This window comes from Rhinopithecus roxellana, chromosome 15, assembly GCF_007565055.1.
Source record: "Rhinopithecus roxellana isolate Shanxi Qingling chromosome 15, ASM756505v1, whole genome shotgun sequence".
In the NCBI taxonomy this organism is placed as follows: Eukaryota; Metazoa; Chordata; class Mammalia; order Primates; family Cercopithecidae; genus Rhinopithecus; species Rhinopithecus roxellana.
Window position 1 is genome coordinate 126,788,341 of NC_044563.1, and position 24,302 is coordinate 126,812,642.

Here is a 24,302-nt window from a genome sequence, read left to right on the forward strand (position 1 = left end):
AGGGAGGGAAGGGAGGGAAGGAAGGAGAACAAGGAAGAGAGAGAAGGAGGAGGAGGAGGAGGAAGAGAGGAGATGGTGGTAGTTTAGGGGAAAATATCAGGAGTCTGGTTTTTGACAAGTTAATTTTGCAATGCCTAAGGCATCCTAGGAAGAATGCTGAGTAAGCATTTGGATATAAAATACTGGGGAGGTCTAGGTTGGGGATATAGATGTGTTTTGAGAACCCACTATATACAAAACATTATGCTTTGTACAGTGATGAAAGAAATATTAGACAAGCTCTATAGTCCAAGAATACTCTATTATTGTCTCTAACATTAGTCTGAACAATATATTTTAAATAAGTTTTAAAAACTAACTGGATTGATTAATGTTTACAGGATTTTCATAAATTTTAAAAGCCTTTTAAAAATATCTAGAAAAGCTAAAATAAAAGCTTTTTACTTCCTAAAGGTAGCAATTACTAGCAAGCATTTTACTGTAATAAAATGAGAATAACTAAATTTCCCCCAAATGTCTATCAAGTAGTTGAGCTCCCTGCAGTTGCATGCACATTGAGTTCCAGTTCAAAAAATTCTCACTGAACCAAATGATCAAGTGAAGGAAAAAAAAAAGTTTTCAGTGTTCGTTGGGACTAGGAGAAGATAAACAGATGAATTTCCTGTCTCAGCAATTGGATTACTCAATTCACGGAATTTAAACACATTAATTAATGAACTGTTCTAACTGCAAGTCTCAAAAGCATTAGGTAAGACGAACAGACACCCAGGAAACACCCAGCAGAAGAATGTCCAGAAAGACCAGACCTGCCCAATACTGTCAGCTGAACTCTGGGAGACTCTCCAGGAGTTTGTATAAGCAGCAAACTGAGGCAAAGTAACAAGCACAAGCTCTCATGATTGGTGGCTGGGTTAATCAGTGAGGTCCAGGGGCCACTTGCACCAAGATCACCCAGAGACCATGTTAAAATGCAAATTCTTAGCCCCTTTTCAGTTCTACTAAACCAGAATCCCTGAAGATGAATGAAATCCAGATGATTCAATCTACATTCCAGATTATTGTTAGGCACATTAAAGGTTGAGAATCACAGATCTAGTTGCTATTATTTTAGAATATGTAATTTAGGCCAGGCGCAGTGGCTCGCACCTGAAATCCCAGCATTTTGGAAGGCTGAGGCGGGCAGATTAGTTGAGGTCAGGAGTTCAAGACCAGCCTGGTCAATATGGCTGAAACCCCGTCTCTACTAAAAATACAAAAATTAGCCAGGCATGGTGGCAGGCACCTGTAATCCCAGCTACTCAGGAGACTGAGGCAGGAGAATCACTTGAATCTGGGAGACAGAGGTTGCAGTGAGCCATGCTCGTGCCACTGCATTCCAGCCTGGGCAACAGAGCGAGCCTTCATCCAAAAAAAAAAAAAAAAAAATGTAATTGGCCAGGTGTGGTGCCTCACGCCTGTAATCCCAGCATTTTGGGAGGCCCAGGCGGGCAGATCACAAGGTCAGGAGATCGAGACCATCCCAGCCAACATGGTGAAACCTCATCTCTACTAAAAACACAAAAATTAGCCAGGCATGGTGGAGGACACCTGCAGTCCCAGCTACTCGGCAGGCTGAGGCAGGAGAATCACTTGAACCTGGGAAGCAGAGGTTGCAGTGAGCCAAGATCGCACCACTGCACTCCAGCCTGGCAACAGAGCAAGACTCCATCTCAAAAAAAAAATGTAATTTAGAATGGCGAAATAGTATTTGTCATATTATGAATGAGTTACAAAGTTATCCACTTGGTTAACAGAGTTAATTTATTATGAAATTGATTTTTTTAATGACCAAGATAAGAGATGGACCGAAAACTGCTGGGTTCGTGGATCCATTTTGCTAAAACATTTTACTTAGAAGGATGTTTGCTGTTTCCTATAACAGTGTTGAAGAATCCTCCTTATCTGAGATCCAATAATAAAGAAGAGAGAGAGCTGGGTGTAGAGGTGTCTAGAGCACCCTCTTTCTACTCGTGCCAGTAAAAAACAAATCTGTAGTATTCATCTTTACATACACTCAGAGATGTAAATATGGAGAGATAGAGAGGAGCAAGCCACAAAGCCAATTATGCACCAAAGTTATACCATTAACCTATACAAAGATTTCATAGGTTGTAGATGGTAGATTAATTGATAGCTGAGAGAAAGATAGTCAAACATATCTAATACAGGAGTTCCCCTGTATCCAGGGGGGATACATTCCAAGCCCCCCAGTGGATGCCTAAAATCATGGATAGTACAAACCCTACGCACACTGTTTTTTTCTTTACATATATACTTATGATAAAGTTTAATTTCTAAATTAGGCACAGTAAGAGATTAACAACAATAACTAATAATAAAATAAAACAATTATAACAATATACTGTAATAAAAATTATGTGAATGTACTCTTTATCTCACAAAATACCGTAAAATACTCAGACTGGATAACTGAAACTGTGAAAGTGAAACCACAGACAAGGGGGGTCTACTATACTTACACATTCCTCTTCAAACAGGGAGACATATGTATTCATGTATAGAAACCTGAATTCACATGCCCTTAGAAGAGTGGGTAGATAGGTGAAAAGGCCTTAACAAGTAGAGAAGGACATGGTGAACAGGTGAAGATTGAGTATTAAAAAAATACCAATAGAGTCTTCTGCATTCCATGATGAATAAGTAATGAGATGGTCTAATAGAGTAACTAGCAAGCAAGGCTTCATGTGTGAGTCAAAAGCTTACTAGAGCAAGTCATTTAGCTCTCCTCAAGGTTCACTGCCTTTGTCTGTAAAACCAAGGTAATATTAGCACCTTTCTCGGAGAGTTGGCATAAGGATTAAATGAAAAAATATGGGGAAAAATGCTTAACACATAGTAGATACTCAATAAATGTTAGCTATCATTATTAGCTACCAGAACTTTCTGGAGCAGATTGGAGACTAGAAAAGAGACGTGACTTAAGTGGTTGTGCATGCAACCCCACTATGACTTTAACTTACCTTGTAGTGTATTACTTTCATGATAAAAATAAATTCCTTCCCTATGATAGACAATTTACCTTCCTTGTATCTCTTGACTGCAACATTCTAAATTTCTTATACTTCTAATATGGTACTTATTAAAAATTCCAGTTTGAGAAATATGTACTGAAAATCCCTACAATGCTTGTAAGCGAGAGGCACAATGAAACATAAAAATGTGAGTTAAACTAAAAAGGTCAAATCGAAAATCAGCTACTAAGCATACGTACCAATAGACCATAGAACAGATAATTAATGATAAATCATATATTTTAAGTTGGGTAATGCTATTTTAGAGATTTTCTTTCAAACTTTTCAAATGATGTTTCATATGCTTACATCTTAACTATAATTGAACCCCAAGAAGACAGTTAACACCCAGTTATTTCTTTCCTCTCTTTTTATTTATTTATTTATTTATTTTTGTGAGACAGGATCTTGCTGTGTTGCCTAGTCTGAAGTGCAGTGGTATAGTCATGGCTCACTACAACCTCAAACTCCTGGGCTCAAGGAATTCTCCCACCTCAGCCTCCCGAGTAGCTGGGACCACAGGTGCGCACCACCACACCTGGCTAATGTTTTTTTCCTGGGGGTAAAATGAGGTCTCACTTTGTTGCCCAGGCTTGTCTCGAACTCCTGGGCTCAAGAAATTCTCCAGCCTTGTCCTCCCAAAATGCTGAGATTACAGACATGTGCCACCGTGCCTGGTCTCAATTCTTTCTAAAAAGACCTCTATCGCAACTTTACCAAATGGCCCAAAGGAGTTCCCCATATTGTATGCTGTTCCATCCGGGTCGTAATGAGGATGTGCAGTTGCTCCATTCACAGCAATAAATTTGCTCCAATCTACCTGCAAATTCGAGACCATTGGAGATTTTTAATGGGCAGATCTCTACTTACATGCATAAATAATAGAAATATCTAATGTTTTTAAAAATATGATATGAAAACTGCAATGTAAGCCCTAATGTCTTGCCTCTGAGAAATCAAAATTATTTTTCCCACTAAAAAAAAGAAATCAAGACTAAAAACAACAAACAAAAACCCACCACCACTACTAACAACAAAACCACCCTGAATAAATTTGCCTAATACCACAGGAAAATTCAAAAGAAGCGTAAGAATTAAAATTAAAAATCTAGTCTAAAATTTTCTTTTTAATTAATATGTTACATGAAGGAACTACAGGTATAGACAACCTCCAGTCCAATACTAACCATAGCTAGGAAGAACAGCAACTAGCCAAAGTAGATCAGTACTATTCTATTTCTCCTTTACCCTAGCCTTCAGATGTTAGGACTAAGGAAGGAGTTTAGAATTATATTTAAGGAAAACCAACCCAGAGGCCGTCAGACCAGAGAGTAAAGGTGACCTGAATCATGAATAACTTTGTTTTTGTATAGTTAAGGCTCCAATTTCTTCTTGATATACACTACTCTAAAAAGTATTTTGAATGGAAAGAAATGTTAGGATCTATTTTATTCATTTTTTTACCTGTACTTTACCTTTTCTGTCTTTTCCAGAGTTTCAATGTCCACTTTATTCATAAAGTTGGTCTCAGTGCAGAGGTAGTAATCACCCTTGTACCGCACATAGTTGACATTAGTGTTGTCAGTCATGGCTGAAACCAAACCCTAGAGTTATTTAAGTACCATGCTTACTGTAGCAGATGCTAAGCACACATTCAAAGGAAGAAAGCAATTTCAACATCCTCTCACATATACAAAAAAAAATGTATTTTCAAGATTTATGTTTGTATAGATGGCATATATCATAATAGTTTAAATAATCATCACTATCACCTGCAGCTTTACCAGGCAGCTCAAACCTGGACATGAAACGTTCAAAAACATTCTTGCATGGATCCGGGAGAGCCAGTGTGCCGAATTCTGACATCACAATTCGGTTTTTAGCACTGTTGGCCTTATATGTATCACTCTGTAGAAACTTGCTCCTGTATGTCACTGTGCCCTTTGCCATCCTGAACTGGTGAAGCAGTGCCATCCCATCAAACCAATGATTGTACCTTCAAACAGGAGAAAATAGATAAATAAATATTAGTAAGAAAACATGGGATAAAAATGAGGGAAAGAGCAATACATCTTCATTTCAAATATAAAGATAAGGAAATGGGACAGGTTCCCAGCACAACCTGATTAATCAGAGAACTTGAAATTATGGGAGGATAGCATTTTGGGTATGTCCTAGGTATAAAAGGGAAGAATAATTTACATTCTCCTGACCCTTATTCTTGTCAAAAAAAAAAAAACCCTCACATTTTAGAAAACCCCTATTGTGGTGAATCCTGAGAAAATTCTAATATTTACTCCATGGCTAAGATAATAGCATGAGAGGATATGGGATGCCTGACATTTACCTAATCAGAATGAGTTCCAGGCCGGGCACAGTGGCTCACACCTGTAAGCCCAGCAATTCAGGAGGCTGAGGCAGGTGGATTGCTTGAGACTAGCCTGGGCAACATAGCAAAACCCCGTCTCATTAAAAATAAAAATAAAAAGAGAAAGAGCTCCTAAGCTTTTAGAAATAGTTATCTTCATATCTTATATGTATTAAAGTTTCCATTTACTTTAAAATTTTTCAACTTTATCAAGATTATGCTAAAGTAGACAAATAAGATAACTGTCCTTCCTAATCATTTTTGTCCATATGATTACACCTTAAGAATGATCTACTTAGACAGTTAAACATTGAAAAATGTAAGGAAAAGTTTGTGGTTTCACTTTTTAAATGGTTTATTATATGGTCTCTTCTTTCATATGCTTAACACATTGAATGCTTAATACCTTCAGTATGGATAAACAAAGCTAACATCATTGTCTTAAAAGGCAATGGTTCCTGAAAGCAGAGACTGGAAGAGATATTTGTATATCCATGTTCACAGCAGCATCATTCACAATAGCCAAAGGGTGGAAGCAACTCAAGTGTCCATCAGTGGATGAATGCATGAACAAAATGTTTACACTGTAAGGGTTCAGAGCATGCTACGCCAAAATATGCCACTTTGACATACCGATTATTTTGAGTTAAAAGGTACTTGAAAAACAGCCGATGCATGAAGGGCACTCTGACCTTCTGTATTCCTTCCTGAAAGCAGGAATAAAACTCCCATGTGAAGGGTGCCCTCCCTGTACCGGAAGGAAAGAAGATATTTATATCACCAAAGGTAGGGAGTTGAGGCTGAGAAAATGAGAAAGATCTGTGCAAACGAACCTTGTTAAACTAACCTTTATCTTCATGGTCACTTTCACACAATTAACTGCCCTAGCCCAAACTCCTTTGTCTTGTCACATTTTCACCATTTACTACTCTTTGTCCAACCTACTACAAGCTTTCAGCCCTAACTTATTCTTTGGCTCTTCATTTTTCTTGGGGGAGGAGTGGTTCCAAGGTACATGTAAAACTTACTAAATAAAATTTGTATGCTTTTCTCTCGTTAATCTGTCCTACGTCCGTTTAATTCTTGGGCTCAGCTGGAGACCCTAAGAGGTAAGAGGGAAAATTTTGTCTCCCCAAAACATATACTGGAATATTACTTATTCTTTAAAATGAAGGAAATCCTGTCACATGTTATAACATGAAGGAACCATTGAGGACATTATGTGATATGAAATACACCAGTCGTAAAAAGACAAATACTGTATGATTCCACTTATATAAGGTATTTAAAGTAGTCAAGTTCATAGAAACAGAAGGTAGAATGGTGGTTAATAGGAGGAAGGAGAAATAAAGAATTGCTGCTTAATGAATATAGAGTTTCCATTTCACAAAATGAAAAAGTTGTAAAGATCTGTTTCATGACAAGATGAATATACTTACCACTACTTAACTGTAGTCTTAAAAATGGTTAGGATGGTAAATTTTGTGTTATATGTATTTTACCAAAATTTTTTTAATTGTAGGAAAGAAAAAAGAAAAAGTCTTTAACCCAGTGATTTGGGATGCCACTATTATCAGATAACTAAATGTCCGTAAATTCCTGGGTTTACTTCTGGTCTTTCTAATCTATATTGGTCCTTTCCTGCACCAATATCACAATGTTTTAATTGTAAAGGCTTTATGGTATATTTTAATATCTGGTAGGGCTAGTTGCTCCCTCTGAAAAAAAATTTTAGTGTTTTCTTGTCAATTCTTACATATTTATTGTGCTATATGAACTTTAGTATCAGTTGGTCCAACTTTCTTAAACAGCTTGTTGGAATTTTTATTAAGATTGTATTAGATTTATAAATTGACTCAGGGAGAACTGGAACATCTCTATGATGTTGAATCACTCTGTTCAAAAACAGGGGATGGTCTTTCCATTTATTCGAATTTATCTTCCAGGAGTGTTTTAAAGTTTGCACATTTCTAAATTCATTGCGAAGTATTTAATCTTCTTTGTTGCAATTGTAAATGAAGTTTCCCTATCATTACGTTCTCTGATTATTGTTTGCATATATGAAGGATATTATTTCAGTATGTTAATTTTATATCCTGTGACCTCACCTTTTATTATTAAATTTAGTTTTATCATTGATCCTCTATGGTTTTCCAGGATCGATATGGTTATTATATTAATATGATAAAATAGTAATATTATATCATCTGCAAAAAGAGATAATTTTACTTTACTAGTCCTTGTGCCTCTGGTCAATGTCTTTCATCTAATTGCATTGCTTACATCTGGTACAATGTTGAACAGTAGTGAAGATACTGATCATTCTTTCCTATGTCTGGACTTGAAGAAAATACTCGTATATTTTCCAATGTAGTATTACTGCTTGTAGCACCAAGATGTAATAGATAGAGTTATATAAGATATTTATTATATATATATTATATACATATACCAAGATAGATATATATACATTAAGAAACACATACATATAAAATCATATTTAGAAACTATCCAACAAACCCTATTTTCTTTTTTTTGAGATGGAGTCTCACTCTGTAGCCCAGCTGGCAGTGCAGTGGCGCAATCTTGCTCTTGCAACCTCTGCCTCCCGGGTTCAAGCGATTCTCCTACCTCAGCCTCCTGAGTAGCTGGGATCACAAGCACGTGCCACCACACCCAGCTAATTTTTTGTATTTTTAGTAGATACGGGGTTTCACCATGTTAGTCAGGATGGTCTTGATCTCCTGACCTCGTGATCCACCCACCTTGGCGTCCCAAATTGTAGGGATTACAGGCGTGAGCCACTGTGCCCAGCCAAAACCTATTTTCTTAAGCAATTTTTAGGAAGAGTGGATGTTTAATTTTCATAAAAGCTTTTTCAACGTCTATGGAGATAATTCTGTGATTATTTTTCCTGGAACTTATTAATATGGTGTATTTGTATTGTATTAATGAATTCACTAATAACAAGCCTACCTTGTATTCTTGAAATTAATCCCATCTGCTCATAATTTTATTTTTTAATGTGGTATTGAATTCTGTTTCTTAACAAAATATTTATTAGTGCTATAACAGTATTATATATTTTGTACTTTTTTAAAGAGACAGGATCTTGTTCTGTGGCCCAGACTGGAGTGCAGTGGCACTGTCATAGCTCACTGCATCCTCAATTCTGGGCTGAAGTGATCCTCCCACCTCAGCCTCCCAAGAAAGCTGGGACTACAGGGACATGCCACCACACTTGGCTATTTTTTAATTTTTTTGTAAAGATGGAGTCTCACTATGTTGCCCAGGCTAATCTCCAGCTCCAGGCCTCAAGAAATCCTCCTGCCTCAGCATCCTAAAGTGCTGGGATTATAGGTGTAAGCCACAGTATTTGGCCTATTTTGTACTTTATCATGGATATTCATAAATAATATTAGTCTGCAGTTTACTTTTTTCCATGATCTTTGTCATATTTAGATATTAACATGATGCTTCCTTTATAAAAACAACTGGGAAGTTTCCTTCATTTTTGATGCTCTGAAATAATTTAGAAAGTATTGGGACTATCTCACATTTGAAGGTCTGGTAGAATTCATCTGTGAAATAATCTGGGCCTGGTAAGTTTTTGAGAAATAATTCCTTAATAAGGTTCCTATTTCTTCTAGAGAAACTGGTCTACTTAAAACTTCCCTCTCTAAGGCCAGGCGTGGTGGCTCATGCTTGTAATCCCAGCACTTTGGGAGACAAGGTGGGCGGATCATGAGGTCAGGAGATCAAGACCATCCTGGTTAACACGGTGAAATCCGTCTCTACTAAAAATACAAAAAAATTTAACCAGGTGTGGTGGCAGGCACCTGTAGTCCCAGCTACTCGGGAGGCTTACACAGGAGAACGGTGTGAACCTGGGAGGCAGAGCTTGCAGTGAGCCGAGATTGCACCGCTGTACTCCGGCCTGGGCGACAGAGCGAGAGTCCCTCTCAAAAATAAAAAATAAAACAAAAATAGAAAAAATAGAAAAATAAAAAACTTCCCTCTCTATCAAGTTTGTTTAATTCTTTTTCTTTTCCTTTTTATAGAGACAAGGTCTGGCTATGTTGCCCAGACTGGTCTCGAACTCCTTTCCTCAAGCAATCCTCCTGCCTCACCCTCCCAAAGTGCTAAGGTTATCCTGCCTTGACCTCCCAAAGTGCTGGGATTACAGGCATGAGCCATCACACCTGGCCTCCATCAATTTTGGTAATCTGCTTTCCCTATAGAATTATCCATTTTATCAAGGCTTTCAAATGTATTTGCATAAAGGCCTTCAAAGTCTCTTATAATTAATTTTTTTCTGTTTCAATTATTTCTTCTCCATTGTCGTTTCATACTTTGTATATTCGTGCCTTTTCACTTTTTCTTCCTGATCATGTTAACTAATGGTTTGTCTACTTTGGTAGTGTTTTTCAAAAAAAGTTACAATAATTTCAAGAATTTTTGCTACTTAATATATTTCAATTTGTTAGATTCTATCTCAAGATATCCTGTCATTCCATGCATTCATTTATTCAAGTCAACATATGCTTGAGTCCCTACTATCTGCCAGGCATTGTGCCAAGGTCAGCACTTACAGGCACATAAATAACAGATACAAAGTGATTGCTGCTACAAGGGAAAAACTTTAAAAAAAAAAAAAAAGCTATTTATGCAGAGAAGGAGCAACAGGATGGAAAGCTGGGGGAATCAGGAAAAGGTCAACAAGGAAGGCGACATTTGACTGGTTCTTTATGGATGTCTGCCAATTGCAGAGGGGACAAGGGCAGAGGTGATGGAAGGGGGAAGCGTCAAAAGACATATAGTATCTTAGAGGAACAGCCAGTTGAGGGGGTAGCGTGTGGGCAGAGCTGTCAGTGGCAGGTGATAATGTTGGAGAAACAGGTCAGCCCGCATCACCAGCACTTAGACTAAGGCTTAATGACCTTCAACAGGCAAGTGTGAAGTTGTGAAACAGGAGAGGGAACTGTGTGACTGGCATCTTGGAATAGAAAGAACAGCATGCAGACTGAAGAAGCCAACGAGGAGCCCAGGCAATGATTCAAGCAAGAGAAGATAAGCACCTAAACTGAAGCAGCACCAGTGAGCAAAGGACAAACTCCAGAAACAAGTCAGAGATGACTGATAGGATAGGCAGCGACAAAAAGAGAGGGTCCAAAAAGTCAGGCCTGAATGACTGGCTGCCTGGTGATACTTTAACCGGGATGGAGAAGACATGAAGAACAAGTACCGGGGAAAAGTCAATGGCTCGGTTTTGAGAGTCTGAGCTATTTGTAGAACACCAGAATATAGATGTTCCCCAGCCAGTTGGCAAAACACAGGTCCAGAGCCCAAGAGCTGGGGGCGGGGTGGGAGATCCACGTTTGAGAGTATCTAGGTATAAGCTTGCCAATGGGACAACTGTCATCTACCAAGCACTTACTACATGTCAGGTATTGTGCTAAGCACTTTGCTACATCCCTTATACATATATTCTCCCTTCACATTGACCCTGCAAGGGAGTATTTTTCCCAATTTACAGATGTGGAAACCAAGGTTCAGAGGAATATGCCCACAGTCTCAGGGCTGCTCAGTGACAGAACAAGGGTTTGAGTTCAGTAATGACACTAACTCCTGGGCTCTACAGCATCCCAAAAGGTAAGGTGAGCTCTAAGAGTTATTTGGCAGAGAAGGAAATGGGAGAGATCATGATGCATCAAGGTTTCAGAGAAGAGGAAGAGGGCTGCGTCCTCTGATCAGGAGCAAAGCAAAACTTGAATTTGCTGAGTACTAAGACAAATCCATGGGAATGAAGTATGTGTAGGCATTGTATAAAGTATTATAAAATAATCTAGAGATGATTTAAAAGATATGGGAGGACGTATGTAGGTTAAAAGCGAATATATGCATTTTACATAACAGACTTCAGCATACTTGGATTCTGGTATTTAGGGGGGTCCTCTAACCAATGCCCTGTGAATACTGAGGGACAAAGTGTAGGGGTGGGAAGAGGGAAGCTGAAGGAGTTCAAATGCAGCTGCCCCACAAGTCATTCCTTCCTATGAAGTAGGCCAGTTTATCTGCTGAGGGTGAAAGGGACAGGGAGAATAAAGGAGGCCTCAGGAAAGGGTCAGAGACTTGCAGCAGACCCTGTGAGAAGCTGGAAACAACACTGACTGCTAAAGATTCCTGGCAGCACCAAGCACTCAGCTAGGACTGGAAATCATCATTTGTAATTGAATCAATCAGCAAGGTTGTGTGATTTGCTGTAGACCTGCTCAGCAGGCCTGGGCCATGAGCAGGGGAAACCAAGGATGGGCCAATCTAGGACTGAAAATAATCAGAGGAGAGGCAGTGACCACCAGGGCAAAGGAAGTGAGTGTGGTGTTCGAAGTGCTTGAAGTGACTGATGGTAAAGTCTGGGCCAGGGAGAAGAAGTTAAGAGACAGTGGATAAGCCTTAAGAAGGTAGAGGACAGGAAGGAAAGGAGAACTTGATGGAATGAAAAAATAAGTTTAATGGGAATGTAGGACTGTGAAAACTGGGGTTTTGAGCACAGTAGAGTTTCAGAGTTCAAGATTTCAGAGGTGGGGAAATTCTGTAGAGTAAGTTCCAAGTGTGGCCTCGGTATGTGGCCTTGTCGAAGTGGCACAGAGGGGGACAATCATTACAGTGGGGACAGTCCAGGAACTGGAAACCTAGACTATGGATCCTGAAGTCCTGTCTAGAGAATGGTAGCAACTAAAGGTGCTGACGCTATTTAACATTCTGCCCAAATCATGTAACTTTATTCTTTTTACTTTTGCTTAATTTTTATTTTTTGTAGAGATGGAGTCTTGCTATGTTACCCAGGCTAGCCTCGAACTCCTGGCCTCAAGCCATCCTCCTGCCTTGGCCTCCCAAAGCACTGGGATTATAGGTGTGATAAACCACACCCAGTCTTCACATAATTTTAAAAACTAGTATGTCTTCAATTAAATCACTGATGAAAACAATTTAATTGAAGATAGGCCTTTGGCATGTCATCACTGTGTCTGCGTGCTGACATGAATATGTTAAATGGCATCTAATAGAGTGACCAGAGCTTCACATGTGAGCAGGGCTATTCTTATCCACAGGTGAAGGGTTACACTGCCCTTTCCTAGGTCACTGCCTCTCCCTGTAGGTCCTGTCTTGGGAGCCAACCACTAAACTGAGTGTCTGTCTCCCTTTGACCTGAAGATATCTGTCCAAGGGGAAGGCAAGACTTTGTTCCTGCTATAAATGCCCACCACTGACTCTGAAGAAACTGATTTGAGGACAAAGTAGACACTTGTGAGGGCCAGCCATACCATCCACTTGTCCCACAAAGATCCTTATCTTCAAAGAGGCCTATGGGGCAAGCCTGGACCCTGAGTGGTTCTGCTACTTGGTTTGAACAATATATTACAGCGTCTCCTTCTGCAGCAGGTGAAATACCATATACCCTCTGTAAGAGGCTGTTTATTCTCTAGGAGTTGGATTAGAAGTTTCTCCTCCTCCTCCCCTTTGCCCTCCTTCTCTTCTACTTCTCCTTGCCTCATAGTCTTTTTTTAAACATCCCTAGTTCTTGGTCTGTTTCCAACAACAGACCAGGAGAGACAGAAGGACCATGATCAAATTCCAACCAGGCCCAGAGGAAAGAGCATGGTGATTTACCAAACAGAAACTAGAATGGTGGTTTCCAGGGGTTAGAGGAAGGGAAGAATGGGAAATTAGTGTTCAGTGGATACAGGGTTTCAGTTTTGCAAGGTAAAATGAGTTCTGTGAATGGATGGTAGCACAATCATATGAATCTACTTAATGCCATTGAATTCTACATATAAAAATGGTTAAGATGGTAAATTGCATGTTATCTATATTTTACCACAATTTTTTTTTAAAAAAACAGTAATTCCTGGAATTCATCTAGCCATTAAAAATAATGATCTTTCAGACTTGGTAGCAACATGAATAAAAAGGCTTATGATAGTGTGATGTTTTATTACAGCGGGGCAAATAATACTACATATAATTGTAATTACTTAAAACAAATCTATAGAAATAGTGGGGAAGACTGGCAGGAAATACATCAAAGTGCTAATAAAGGATGTGTCAGGTGGTACATGCTTCCCCCAGCCTCCCTTTACTATATTTTAAAAAGTTTTATATGGGTAAAACTTTTATAATAAAAAATTGTTTCTAATATTTAAAAATGTTTAAAACAAAGCAGATTCCTTCCTGGCCACAGAGGTTTTGTCACATAGCTTCATGTCCCTACTAGACACTGAGGGAAATGTATACTGAAGAGTTACTGGTTTTTCATTTATTTTTTTAACACTATGTCATTTATTAATGCAGTATACATTAGATCTAAAATCTGCAGTTTCTAAGTACACCATGTTTAGATCTTTCAGATCCTTCTGCAGTGTTAGGTTATTTCTACAGAGGTACCTTTAAATGAATGAATAACACATTCTATAATTCCTGAAAATATAGTACAGAGTGAAATGACTTAAATATAATTTAGGCACATATTGATTATGAAAATAGATTATCTCTCAATACAATACTTCTCTGTCTTGGTAAAAATAAGAAAAAGAAAATAATTCATTTCTGAAGTTGCTTTCCTTCACTTGTAAAGGTCTGATCTCCTCCCACTATGCATATGTACCCTTTACTGTTAAGGAAAGCTTTGCATATGTAGATATAGAAGAATGAGTTACATAAATACTAAAGATATGTCATTCTCCCAAAGGAGACACAGGTGGTTTTCAATGATTCCTTGCCTCATGTTGATGAGTCTGTAGAATTCAGAACCCATTTGGACACAGATAATATCCCTTCTCTTGGGGCAGAAATAAGGACACCAGGTCACTAGTAGAGAGGTACAGGCCCTTCCTCTGCTGCTGCAGAGAGATAATGACTGAAGAAAATTGGGCTAAAATTTGTTTAAAAAAAAAATGTGTATATATATATATATGTAAAAGAATCACAGGTGCTGACTGATTGGCATTACATCTTGGAGCAGCCAAATGCCTTTATTTTTACTTGATATATATTTTTTGGTGGCTGTAATCAAATGTGTGTTTAAAATTCCTCATTCTTGGGTTGGGCACGGTGGCTCACACCTGTAATCTCAGCACTTTGGGAGGCCGAGGCAGGCGGATCACGAGGTCAGGAGATCAAGACCATCCTGGCTAACAAGGTGAAACCCCGTCTCTACTAAAAATGCACAAAATTAGCTGGGCATGGTGGTGGGCATCTGTAGTCCCAGCTACTCAGGAGGCTGAGGCAGGAGAATGGCGTGAACCTGGGAGGCGGAGCTTGCAGTGAGCCAAGATCATACCACTGCACTCCAGCCTGGGCGACAGAGTAAGATTCTGTCTCAAAAAAAAAAAAAAATTCTCATTCCCCACTGTAGGGTTCTAACTGCAATTATATTACATTGCCTTTTAGCAGACAACTCTACCATATTCATTTATATAAGCTTTGATTGCAGTAGCTCTGGATTTAGTATCTATTTCTAAGCTGGCCCTATGTAAGCTATTTGGTATTTGAATTAAATGAATATTAATGATGCACCTTGGTTTTTTGGTTTTGAAGTATCTTCCTATGCTTGTGATGATTGTATCAGAAAACTAGGCTAATAGTGTAAATAGATAGAATTGCTTGGTCTGGTGTTGATTGAAACTTGCCTAGAATGAAATTCTGAGAAATTCTCATTTATAAGTGTTGTAGTGATAGGTAAGTTCTTCCTCCATTCGGAGTTCCACTGTATCTTTGGAATGACAGTGATGCACAACGATGTCTTTCTTTCCACTCTGTGTCAATCAGTAAGAATTGGATATTACTTTAATTTAGCTATTGTTTTCTCCTAAAAAGTAAATATTATAAAAATGAACCTGAAAAGAGTCTTAGGGAGTCTGATCTCACCATATTCATATGTTGTGACAGGTATTTAAAGAGGGGAGGCATCACTAAAGCTATTTATAACCTTGAACAACCTTTTCCAAGTTTTCATAAAGATTTAACAATTTAAATATCCATACTGCATCTAGGTATTCAATAAATATAATTGCATATGTTGTGTTTTCCATAAATTAAAATCCTCAAATGCATGTCAAACCAAGATGGTATTTCCACATCATGCCTATTTAAAAACAAATATAATAGATACTATTCCTGGTCATAAAGCCAGGTAAACCCCTCTACCCCATTCAAAAGGCAGAAATATCTATTTTCCCTACATCTATTAAGTGAGTGCTTTTCTGTTAAAAATCAGAATATGGAAAAAAAGTCATTTTTTTCCCTTATGCACTGCTGAGAACAAGCATAATCCTCTAAACATTTTTTTTTTTAATTTCCTTACAGTGTTATTTCTTCTAGACAACTGAGTGGGTACAGAAAGAAAAGTGATAAGGAATACACTTTTATCTTGTACATCTTCCTCCAGTCCCTAAAATTCTCATCTGACACTTTGTGACATGTGTAGTGGTGTCAGCATCTCTTCAAATACAGCTCCTCTCAGGTTGGCTTCTTGAAGATCACACCCAGACAGATCACAGTTCTCTAAATCAGTTCCTGCCAGAGTTGTTCCTCTGAGGTTACAGTTCTTCACTTTGCATTTTTTAATGTAGCCACTCTCAGGTTAATTCCTGTCATCTGACTTCCCTCCATATCCACACCTTTCAGATTAGCACCTTCTAAATTGGCTTTAAGACCAGAAGGATCCTCAGAATTACACAGTTTCAGGGATGCTCTTTCTGCATTAGAACAGAGCATCTTGATTCCCTGGAGATTTGCACAGTCTAGCACTGATCCAGAGGGATCAGCTTGTTCAAGATTTGCACAGCAAAGATTTGTACGTGCAAGATTACAGCAGCTTAAATTGGCCATTTTGAAGTTAATGTATCGAAGGCCCAAACGAGAAAGATCAGCACCACTGAAGTTCAAACCCTGGCATCGCAGTTCTGACTTGGTTGGAGTTGCTAGCAGAAATCGGACAAATTCCTTTTGGGATATTGGTGAATGATTCTCCAGTGGTTGAGAATTCTTTATTGCCACTTCTAGGTGTTCAATCAATGAGTCAATACCAAAAAATCTTGCTTCTTCTAACACACCCAATAAATTAATGCCATCATTTACAATGAGCTGTCCATGACCCAAGTACTTCAAAATAGGTTCAAAGTACTCAGGACTTTGGTCAATTAAGAAAGCTCCTCTATGATCTTGCTAATTTCCCTAGACACCTTTGTCCTTAAACATGTGGGCCAGCATACCATCAGGTTCTTTATTCACTAAAGTGCTCCCTGTAGTTGTAAAGTACCGCCCTCCAACATTTAATGTCAGCCAGTCTGTGTGGAATCCTAACAATCCTTCAGGAGGCTTAGAATCTGTCTGAGGATCAATAAATGGCTCTCCTTCACAAACAAACAAAACTCATCATCCCTGATCAAAGCAATATCATCAATCAGTCTACCTTTTCCATTATACACATTGGTGGCTTTTATGCCAAGTTTACTGCTGGCCACAGAAAGCAAATTAGATAAAGTTCCATATACAGCAACCATCTTTCTATTCTTGGGGCTGCCGTTCAGGAACAGGGTCACCCGCCTCATTGCACTGCCCCTGCTGGGTCCTGAGTGAGCCGCCGCCACCCTTCCACCTGGTCCTCCTCCCACCTTTTTCTCCTCCTGCCCTTCCCCTCCCTCCACCCACTCGGATTCGCCTCCCTTTGCCACCTTCCTGCCCTTGGGGACACACCACACACACGCACTCTGCCCCACACCCAGGGCTCAGCCAGTCCTCCTTCCCACCCCGCCCCAAGGCTCCTCAGCCTGCCTGAGTTTTTCATTTATTGACATCTATTTATTGAATGCTATTTAGGTGCAGACCACTGTTACAGGCAGTGGGGATACACAATGAACTAGAAAAAAAATCTCTACCCTCATCAAATTACATTCCAATGGGGGAACAGAGCTTAACACTCAAATAACAAACAAAAAAATACCAGACACTGGTAACGCTGTGTAGATAATTAAAATAGGTAATGTAATTAATACAGTCAGGCCTCCATACCCACAGACTCCACATCTGTGGATTTAACCAATCTCTTGAGTCAAAAATATTGTAGGGAAAAAAAGCCACAAAGTTCTGCAAAGCAAAACTTGAATTTGCTGAGTACTCCATGGGAATGAAGTATGTGTAGGCATTGTATTAAGTAGTATAATATAATCTAGAGATTATTTAAAAGATATGGGAGGACATGTGTAGGTTAAAAGCAAATATATGCATTTTATATAAGAGACTTCAGCATACTTGGATTCTGGTATTTAGGGGGGTCCTCTAACCAATGCCCTGTGAATACTGAGGGATGACTGTGCTGGCATTGTTATGTTGGGAGATCAGGAAAGGCTCAAAGGACATGAGATTTGAGTTGACATCCGAATGACAAGACCACTCTTGGGAAGATTAGGGAAGATAGGTGAAAGAACTAATGCTAAGGTGCCGAGCAGATATAACTGTGCCCAGTTTGAGGAACTGAAAGAGACCATTGTGTCTGGCAAGTGCTGGGTTAGGGAGAGAGTGGTATGAGGAGACATTGCCCTTCCTTCAGGAACTTGCAGGAAAACAGCTCAGTCATCACACAGACAGCTTCTGACACCTCTCTTCTTTTGGAACAAACTACAGAGGGCTTCAAATTTACCAATAGTCTACAGAGCAGAAAAAGCAGGACATTTTGTTTAAAAAGTCTCCTTTTTTCTCCTCTAGGCTACAGTTTCCTTATCTGTAATCAAAGGGATGGAATGGTAATATTAACCTCACAGAGGAAGCAGATATTAATGCATATTTCATAGAACCAGCCCATGCCAAGAAATCCAAGTTGTTCTCCAAAATCAAAGCTTACTTATCCTTCCCAAACTCGAATTTCCCAGGTCCAATTCGCAGAAGAGAGCCATTGAGCCACTTAGGAAAATGTCCCCAGATTCGAGCAGAGATGCCCCGTGGAGCCTCTTCCACTGTGGTCAGTAGCGGTGCAACACATGGCAGATCCCGACACTGCCCAAAGATGGCTTTTTTCTGATGAGTATTTCCCATGTACCTTTTGAAAACTGTGCAGAGGAAACCAAAAGCACAAAAAATATTTTACCAAATCTTCTATAAACTTGCCTGTTTCCCACAGACAATAATCTCATCAACTGGCAGCTTGAGGGAAACGTGAACCTAACACCAAATACGGTCTCCAAATTTCTTCTCTCTCCTTCCTCATTCTCAGACTATCAACGCTTTGGTTCTCCATTTTCAACCCACAACAATTCTATTTCTTTTTTTTCTTTTTTTTTTTTTATACTTTAAGTTCTAGGGTACACGTGCATAACGTGCAGGTTTGATCTGCCTATGAACTAACTTAGGACTTCAGTTACTATTTTTATCATTTCTCATAGTTGAACAATGCCTGTCTTTTTACAAGAATAAAGTTACATGCCAACCCCAGATGTGCTAAGAGCACCGCCTTGTTATAAAAATGACCACCATTCAATATTATCCAATTACATTGACCCCAGAAATTTAGATATACCAGAGTCTGATTCCAAAGATTTCATAGCGATTCTTGTGATTTTAATAAGATCTTAAATTTAATTCCTTTTATTTGAATGGCATATACATGAAAATGCAAGGCATTTTCCAGTAGAAGGATGTCAAAAATTAAATTATGCAGTGATATCCAGTCTGAAATTACCTAAAGAGCAAAAGGCACACGAAGTAAAAATCATTACTGTATCATAAGGAACTGAAACCTTTCCCTATTATTTTAACATTACTGAGTGTTCACAAGGCAGTACTGCCTAACATACAGGGGTGGTCAAATAAATAATTAAGGGCTATAAAATAGAATTCTTTATCTCATAAAAGTTTAAGAGTGATTCAGAAATCTAGACTAGAAAAATGAGCTAACACATAGGGACACTATTACTCTTAAGAAATGAGATTTGCATTCTTTAAGCAAGTTATTACTATCCCATTTCTTTCAAATCTTTCAAAAATTCAGCTTGAGGCACATGAGACATTCTACTCCCCTATATGACATGTAACAATTGAGGCAAACCTAATTCTTTCCTGATTTTTCAAATAAAATTCTCTTTCACCCTGAATGTCCTTCCCAATGTCCTTATCCCTAGTTCTAAGAAAATTCCAGCAGGGCACGGTGGCTCACGCCTGTAATCCCAGCACTTTGGGAGGCCAAGGGGGGTGGATCACCCGAGGTCAGGAGTTCAAGGTCAGTCTGGCCAACATAATGAAGCATGATGAAAGCCCATCTCTACTAAAAATACAAAAAAATTAGCCAGACGTTGTGGCAGACCCCTATAAACCCAGCTACTCAGGAGCTGAGGTAGGAGAATCGCTTGAATCCGGGAGACAGAGGTTGCAGTGAGCCGAGATCGCACCACCGCTCTCCAGCCTGTGCAACAAGAGCAAAACTTTGTCTCAAAAAGAAAAAAAAAAAAAATTTCATTAATTGGTCAAGGTCTATCTCCAGTGTTACAGTACTTCCCTTAAGAGGCAGCACAGTGTAGGCTGGGCACAGTGGCTCACACCTGTAATCCCAGCACTTTGGGAGGCCGAGGCAGATGGATCACAAGATCAGGAGTTCACGACAAGCCTGGCCAAGATGGTGAAACCTCGTCTCTACTAAAAACACACACACACACACACACACACACACACACACACACAAAATCAGTGGCAGCTGCCTGTAATCCCAGCTACTCAGGAGGCTGAAGCAGGAGAATCGCTTGAACTCAGAGGGCAGAGGTTTCAGTGAGCCGAGATCATGCCACTGCACTCCAGCCCGGGTGACAGAGTGAGACTCCGTCTCAAAAAAAAAAAAAAAAAGAGGCAGCACCGTGTAATATTTAAGGGTGTGAGCTGGAGCTCTACCTGGCTCCAGCTGGTTGGTTTCAAATGTGGCCCCTCCCAAATAAGAAGCCTTGAGAAAGATGCTTATCACCTCTCTGTGGTCTGTTTCCTCTTTTCTAAGATGGGGATAATGATAATTCATATTACTTCTAAGGCTACAAGTAATAAATGAGTTAGTTTATGTAAAGCTTTTAGAACAGAATACTCAAAAAATGCTATTATTATATTTACATAGCTTTTAATGATAGTCCAATAAGGTGTAATATCTTCTTTATTTTATTCATTTGACAAAGTACTTGGTACTGCTGAGGGATAAAAAGCATTAGAACCCTGAAATAAAAGAACTGACTGCCTAGTAAACAGATCACTGACACTGTAAGTGTTTTATTTCAGCATTGTTTCTCACAGTCTGGTACAGGACTGCTTGCAACAGAAAGACCGGGTGTTACTGCTAAAATGCAGTTTCCTGGACTCCATTCTGGCCCTAATAAATCAGAATCACTGGGGAAGGGCAAGCAGGTGTTCTTAGGCATACTAAAATCTGGGAACTATAGTATTAGAAGTACAAAGAGGATGCTTTGAAAAGATAGAGAAGGAAAAACTCTCTGTTATTCATCTTACTCTATTTTTATTAACATTATGCATATTTATCTTATTCTCAGATTAAAATAAATTCCCTAAGGTCAGGTATGTAATTTACTTATCTTACTTTTTTAAGTAAATTGAATGCCCTAATTGGGCATTTGTTTAAGTAGAGATACACGAATTTAAGCATTTTACATTGTAGAAAATATTTACATGTCTATATGTTGTATACTCCATAGCATGCTGTTGGTAATCTGCTACATGATCTTCAAAGTTTCAACAGACTTCGATGTTAACACTTTCTTAAACTCCTTTCTATTCGTAGCTTCTGAGACATTGTCCTATTCTAACTTTTCTGCTGCCCTATAATTACTCTCTGCATTCTGCTAGTTTTATTACTTATTAGCTGACAACCTTGAGCAAGTTACTTAATGTCTCTGAGCCTCAGGTTTTTCAATGATAAAATGGAAATAAAAGGAGATTAATACTTCCTGTTTATGTCTGTCATCATAATCAAATATAAAGATACTGGATGCTTTCCAAATGTTAATTCCCTTTAGGGGCTCCTTGTCTCCCTTATCACTTCATGAATGTTCCTAAGGTCCTACCTTGGATCTTTAATCTCACCACTCTCCCTTGGCAATCTCATCTAGTCTCTTCATTTCACCAATTACTTCTGGCAGGTGACCTTCAACATGTCAAAATAGAATTTTTAATTTCCCCCCTTCCAAATCAATTTTCTTCATCTAGGATATTTCCCAACTCCTTCAGATGACATTCACTCACCTAACTCATCCTTCAAGATCCAGTTTCCATGTCATTTGCTTTATAAACACAGCATTCGCCTTACCTACAGCAAGAACTGATTCTCCTTAGTCTGAACTCACAGCATCTGTTTTAGCTCTGGTATGGACCTTATCTGTCTCGTATGATAAATGATACTACCAGTACTCCTTGAGTACAGGGTCTGGTGTTTGTCTCCCCTCTCCTTCCAGTACGTAATACATTCCCTTGCATACTGCAAACATTAAATTACTACATTAAGTAATTTTAAAATTTATAGTGCATATTGGTATGATTTCTGAAAGTTCTAGATCAGCCAATTTCTATAAATAAAATCATGTAACAATGGTAGCCATAATAGAAGGCTATAAAACAATAAATTTTAAGGCAGTCCCCGCAAAATGCAAGTAGAGAAACCAAACAACTACATTAGAACGTGTGGCAGTGATTTTTCAATTTAGAAAAGCCTAAATATTGAATATTCTTCTTATTGCAAATCCCAAAGAATCCCAAGCCCCTGAATCCTGCCCTAAATATTGCATAAAATATGCAAATGTGAAGGCTGTATCCCTGACCATGAGGAAACAATCCTAACTCAGCCTTCTTTAACTTCCGGGACTCTGCGGAATTGCTGTCTAATCTAAGGCACACAGGATGGAAAGCTTCCGAAGCTCCCAGCAGTCTTCAGGAAAGAGGCACAGAGTTCTAAGTGCAGACTGGCAAGAAGAGGAGGATGAGGAAGAGAAAAGGGTAAACCCCCTACCTGGGAGCCGGTGCACCATCACAGGAAGGAAATCCACTGCAGTGGCAGAAAGACTCCTGATAAAATGGAGAAAGACTCGAAAAAACATTTTCGTATTGAGCAGATCCCGTGATTTCCAAATCCTCTCACACTGGCAGCTTTTAGTACTACTAAACAATGAACACGCACAGAAATGCCTGGACTGTCCCTCCCTTACTGACAGGTCGAAGTGAGGAGGAGGTTTAAGGGGCGGGGCTTAGTTCCATGACAACTGTCCAAACAACCTATCTTTAATAAGCAGCTGTTTGAAATATTAAAATTAGACCACCAGTAGTGGTCTCCCCCTCCCTAAACTTTTCTTTTTCAAACCTGTTCACACACTATAGTTAAGTCCGTTTATATTGATGCACAGCATCAATTTTATTATGCCACTCTTCTCTTCTGGAAGATTCTGACACAGAATAAAGTCCAAATTTAGACTTCCACTAGAGGACTCTACAATCTGGCAACAATTTACCTTTCATTCTTTTTCTCTGCCTTTAAATCACTTCATCCTTCCTTTTCTTTTCTATTCATTAATTTTACAGAACATTTTCTGACAATCTAGCATGAGTGAAAGTATGCCCTCAAAATGTATATGACTTTATTAATTTAACATTTTTAGCACCAATGTATTAAATACTGTGCTACAAAGAAAGAATACCAAGAAACAAGATTGTCCCTGCTCTCCAGGAGTATAGACCATACACTATTCGCCTTCATGAATTTTCATCCTAGCAAAGTGACTAACATACCATGATACGTTTGTTCTTCTGTGCCACTGAAGAAACTTTTCTCCTGCCTGAAATATCCCTTCCTTTTCAAAAATCCAATTTAAAATCTACCTCTCTGACTCCCTTACCAAAAGGTCTTCTAGTAACTTCCACAGCACTGCCACAGAGTTGCTTTTAACATTAACATATCATGTTTTCCTGGCAAAATTGTAAGCATATTTCAAGAAAGAAGTGGTTAAAATTGTCAGAAGGGAGTATCTTAATACATCTAGCAGAGTACAAAGATGGTTTGGTATATATTTTGATTAGTAATCAATGAAAAATAACTTACAAATTTGTGAGACTTTATTGAAATAGTAAAGAGTAACATCAGAAGTGTAAATTAAAGGGCAGTGGTATTCCCTAGCATTTCTCCAGTTGTGAGATAATTTTTCTTTTTTTTTTTCTGAGACAGAGTCTCACTCTGTCACCCAGGCTGGAGTACAGTGGCACAATCTCGGTTCACTGCAACCTCCGCCTCCCAGGTTCAAGTGATTCTCCTATCTCAGCCTCCTGAGTAGCTGGGACTACAGGTGTACGCCACGATACCTGGCTACTTTTTTTTATTTTTAGTAGAGACAGGGTTTTGCCATGTTGCCCAGGTTGGTCTCAAACTCTTGACCTCAAGTGATCTGCCTGCCTCAGCCTCTCAAACTGCTGGAATTACAGGTGTGAGCCACCATGCCTGGCCAAGATAATGACTCTTGTCTATGTGAATGGTACCAAAGCCATCCAAATTTGATTTTAAAAATAAGCCTTCATGATTAGGCTTTCAGGCACCTTTATACTAGAAGGTATAACAATTCTGAACAGTAAACACATTGTGACTTAAAATCAGTTCTCCAGTCTTAATCATATCAAATGAAATGATCAAATCCATTTTCCGAACCTTCAAAGGGAAGAACTAGATGTTGAACAATGGTGATACCATCAGGATATAACAAGTATATTATGAAATCTAGTCTGAAACAATCTGTTGGACGTATTTTTCACATTAGTAATAAATGCTTAGAAAAAGAACATTTCTT

At 38.9% G+C, this 24,302-nt stretch overlaps 1 protein-coding gene and 1 pseudogene across 5 annotated transcripts in view; both read right to left on the reverse strand.

The window, feature by feature from the left end:
* Positions 1-22,692, reverse strand: part of BCO2 (beta-carotene oxygenase 2) — a 50,118-nt gene extending 27,426 nt beyond the window's left edge. For 3 of the 5 annotated variants that reach the window (XM_030917512.1, XM_010382362.2, XM_030917511.1), the window contains exons 1-5: positions 22,484-22,692; positions 18,341-18,545; positions 4,844-5,067; positions 4,547-4,662; positions 3,789-3,891 (exon numbers count right to left, since the gene is read on the reverse strand). In XM_030917512.1, the coding sequence (XP_030773372.1) occupies positions 3,789-3,891; positions 4,547-4,662; positions 4,844-5,067; positions 18,341-18,545; positions 22,484-22,571 (736 nt within the window). In that variant the 5' untranslated portion in view covers positions 22,572-22,692. Of the gene's footprint in view, positions 1-3,788; positions 3,892-4,546; positions 4,663-4,843; positions 5,068-6,072; positions 6,188-18,340; positions 18,546-21,723; positions 22,418-22,483 lie in introns of those variants that run through there. The other 2 variants (XM_030917514.1, XM_030917513.1) reach the window with 2 other exon arrangements.
* LOC104677359 lies at positions 15,899-17,096 on the reverse strand (annotated as a pseudogene).
* Positions 22,693-24,302: the final 1,610 nt, after the last annotated feature.